Here is a 4,310-nt window from a genome sequence, read left to right as displayed (position 1 = left end):
ACACACACACACACACACACACATACACACACACACACACACACACACACGCACATATATATATATATATATAGGCATAATGTTTTTTACACTGTACAAATTGTATAATACATACGCTCTTTAAAAAATAATTGAGAACTTACGATTTTTTTTTAAAGAACTGTACATAGGAACATTCTTACAAACTTCTTACGAACATTTTTGTGAATCCTGCTTCAGAGGAAACAATTAATGAAGTTAAAGCATTTCTTCACTAAATGATGAAAAAACATGTTTTTTTCTAAAATGTACAATATTATACTTTGGGATGCAGTGGAATAAACATCTGAGATCCTTGAAAAACGTGCTTATATATAGTAGCAGAGTAAAAATACTTTGTTGCTATCCACAATTGTGGAAACATGGGCACTGTTTTCATGTGGGCCTGCTGATATGAGACACACAGCGTACTATAATGAGAGCGAAGATGAACATCTGGAAGCATATGACTTTAAACAGCTTTCAGGGTCATGTAGACAGAGCAGTGTCCTCCAAGCCTGCTGCTCGAACCCAGGGCTCAGAAACACTGATATAGAGCTCACGCTTCAGATTGGCTCATAGACACTCTCAGGCATCACTGACATCTCGCAGCTGAAGGAAGATCATGTCAAGTGTGTGAGTGTCATCATGTCTTACGTGTGCAGAGAGCATTGAGGCTGTGTAGTGATCCTCCAGACGAGAAGAACGCCCAGACGCCCATCAGCAGCGTAATGCCGTACACAGGAGGAAGACTGCCTTCATACAGCGGATTCAGCAGCGACTGACAGATGGGAAGAGAGAAAATGTCAGATTTGTGCTTTTTAAGACTAGTAGTAGACACTGTAAGTGATGCATCCCATAATAAAACTGGAGACCAAATTGGATCTGGACTGGACACATTTAATATTTGAGACGTGTGGTAATATAAGATGTAAACAGGGCTATAAAAAGCAATCACTGAGCAATAACATTTCCTGGGGAAAGTTTATGTACACAAATAACCCGAGCTGTGCGTATGAAACCGAAACGCAGTCACACTCCTGTAACATCACGATGGTTTCTGTGCTACTCTGGTAATGTGAAGCTCTCCTGCTGCATCCAGATGAAACATCAGACATCTGAGCAAGCTTTCTAAAACAGCGCTACCGTGTAATAACAGAGTGTGTATCAAATGCCTGGTGTAACTTTATACCAACACAAGCTACAGGCGCTAAGCTGTCATGAAGCTATGAAGATCTCTAATGAATTTATTTACCACGTTTATGAACACTACAGTTCAAAAGTTTGGGATCTGGAAGATTTTTTAACGTTTCTGAAAGAAGCCTCTTCTGCTCACCAAGGCTGCATTTGTTTGATCAAAATTACAGTAAAAACAGTAACATTCTGAAAATTATTAGTTTTCTATTTTAATATAATTTAAAATGCAATGACGCAAAGCTGAATACTCCAGTCTTCTTCAGTGTCACATGATCCTTCAGAAATCATTCTGATTTGCTGCACAAGAAACATTTCTGATTATTATCAATGTTGAAAACATTTTTGCTACATATCTTTTTTTCAGGATTCTTTGATGAATAGAAAGTTCAAAAGAACAGCATTTATTTAAAATAGAATTTTCGGAAACAATGTAAAATTCTTTCCTGCCACTTTTGATCAATTTAATGCATCCGTGTTGAATGAAAGTATCAAGTATTATAAAAGTATTATCTCTCGCCATTAGCGTGCTGGTAAAGTCAGAAATAGTTGAGTCACAGTTAAATTAGACTAACAATTTTAACTTGAGAATTGAGTTTTAATTAGAGACACCATGAATACAGTTTATAGGCCTACAAGAAGAAATAATTTGTCACAAAATGATAAATTAAACTTGGATTGGTTTTTTTATGTGCAGGATAATACAGGCATTTGCACAGCAGCTCAGAGATCGTTCTGACAGAATCAAACATACATCATGGAGGTTCAGCATGAGGGAAAAGAAATCTCTGCTAAAACAGTTACCAACGCATTCACCATGAAAAACATCAAGAGGCAACAAAAAAGCATGCCTGGAAGTTGTTCAATGTTTTTCTAAAGGTGAATGGATAAAATATTAATTTTAAAGCAAATGCAAAAAAAAAGCAACAAAAACAAAATAAATTAGTCAAGTAAAATCTCATATACTTTCTTTGCAGTAAGTATAACCCCCCGTGCATAAGGAAAAACGCATATAAAGCGAAGTGTCCTGTGAGTGGATTTATAAAATGAAACCTGAAATGACTTGAACTTCAAAGTCTTTCACTGTCAGTTGACATCAGAGACATGTTGACATGTGAAGGATGCATGTGTGTTCATGTAAAGCTCACCAGGCCAGCGACTAACAAGTGTAGAGAGACGACTGCAGCGATGACCCACCAGCAGCTCTTCTCACAGCCCTCGAAGAACAGCACACCCCAAAACGTGTGCAGCAGCGTCAGCGCCAGCGTCATCAGCGCTGCAGACATCAACACACAAGCCTCAACATCACTGCTGCTCATGCTTCAGCACTCCAGGGTATTCCAGTAAGACCTCACCTCTCATCTTCTGGATTAATGATGAGGATTTAAGATTTGTTTTCACCCGACGAAATATTTTAGAGCTTGGCATATCTAGAAAAATGTACATTCGCTATAAAAATGTCCATGGAGTTATAAGATTTTACATGATTTTACTAAGTACAGAAATCACACTTTAAAATAGTTTAAAATGAAGGCCATTTAAAGTCATCTTGAGGCCCACGGTTCAGAGCACGGCCATTAAAGCAAGGGATCCAAAACTCTATGCATTTCTTTCTTGTAGCTTTTTTTCTACAAAAGAAATGCATCCAGGTTTGAATGACATGAAAGAGTAAATTAAGACAGAAATTTTGATGATCATTTGTATCCCTTTAATCCTTTTAGATCCTTTTGGACTAATGAATTTTCATGAATTTTTCATGACTTTCCCAGTCGCACTAAAGGACTTTTACATTATTATTATTATTATTTTCCCCCCAAAAGGACTGCACTTTCAAACAGCAATTCCTAGTCAATATTTCAGAAATGAGCATAACTAGAACAATTCCAATGACTTTTCCAGGTCTGGAAACCACAATTTTAAAATGTCCTGATATTTCCGGGTTTTTCATAACTGTAGGAAGCCTGTTATTATGAATAGTAAATAACTATATAGCAGTGTATTAATAAATAAGAATATAAAAATTAAAGAAAAACAACAGAACAGACTGGAGACCAAAATTAAAATTGACAAATTTAGTAGTTTTGTTCTTGTATTCATTCTTAATTTTTATGTCTATATATATGTTATTGTTTTTAATATATATATATATATAAAAAATTTTGTTTCAGTTTTAGTTTTTGTTATTTTAGTACAATAAGTTAAAATAAATGAAAATGAGAATTGCTTCCTTGGCAACAAGCTGAAATGAAAGTTTGAATTAGTTTATTTTATTTTATTATATAATTTATTATATATATTATATATTTATTTTATAATTATTTATTTATTTTAATATTATATTTTATTAACATTTATGTTATTTCATACAACTAAAATGTTTTACGTTTTTGTTAACTATAATAACCCTGGGTGAAAATCAGCTCATTTGAGGATTATAAACATATGCTGACATAAAAACAGCACATCTAAAGGTTTAAGATGTTGGAAATTGTCCTGATGGCCCATGAGGCTTTGCAGGAGCTCACCTGCTGTAATGAAGTAATACTGTGAGTCTCCAAAGATGCCGACCGTCCCGGGACCCAGAGAGTCAGACAGGACGTTGATCATTGAGAACGCACCACTCATGATCCCAAAGCCCAGCCCAGCCACTGCACACGAAACACACACAGACATCTGATCAAACCTGCCATCCAGTGATCCTGAGTGCAACATGAAACCCAATAACACCAAGCTGTTTTCAGCTGAGCACAGACTGGGACAGGAACAGAGTTTACCGTAAGCCATCTGTCGCACCGAAATAGCTGAACCGTCATCATCAGTAATGGCTGCCAGACCCTCGGTGGCCTTCCTGATGATTCAACACAAGAGTTCAAAATTAATCACGGTTTCAAAGAACCAAGTTCCCTTACAACAACTGACAGCAGGGCAACTGCTCGAGTTTGCAATTCATGACTGAACTACTTGGACAAGCAACACAGGGGCCTTCAGCAGCACAAACTGAAAGAAGCAAAAATTATTCCTTATAAACCGGAGAGTTCCGGTCTTTGATTCTGATTGGCTGAGCCGCGTTCGAAGCTGTTGTAAATTACTCTACAAAC

At 36.5% G+C, this 4,310-nt stretch overlaps 1 protein-coding gene across 1 annotated transcript in view; it reads right to left on the bottom strand.

Moving 5' to 3' along the window:
- Positions 1 to 4,310, bottom strand: part of LOC107737132 (gamma-secretase subunit Aph-1b-like) — a 10,351-nt gene that overhangs the window by 1,888 nt on the left and 4,153 nt on the right. Inside the window, exons 3-6 of the mRNA XM_016548572.1 lie at positions 3,987 to 4,060; positions 3,738 to 3,860; positions 2,361 to 2,488; positions 676 to 799 (exon numbers count right to left, since the gene is read on the bottom strand). Of these exons, the coding sequence (XP_016404058.1) occupies positions 676 to 799; positions 2,361 to 2,488; positions 3,738 to 3,860; positions 3,987 to 4,060 (449 nt within the window). The remainder of the gene's footprint in view (positions 1 to 675; positions 800 to 2,360; positions 2,489 to 3,737; positions 3,861 to 3,986; positions 4,061 to 4,310) is intronic.

Source organism: Sinocyclocheilus rhinocerous, unplaced genomic scaffold (genome assembly GCF_001515625.1).
Source record: "Sinocyclocheilus rhinocerous isolate Xijiao unplaced genomic scaffold, SAMN03320098_v1.1 scaffold2386, whole genome shotgun sequence".
NCBI classification, from domain to species: domain Eukaryota; kingdom Metazoa; phylum Chordata; class Actinopteri; order Cypriniformes; family Cyprinidae; genus Sinocyclocheilus; species Sinocyclocheilus rhinocerous.
Note: the sequence above shows the minus strand (reverse complement) of the source record. Positions and strands in the feature narration are given on the sequence as shown.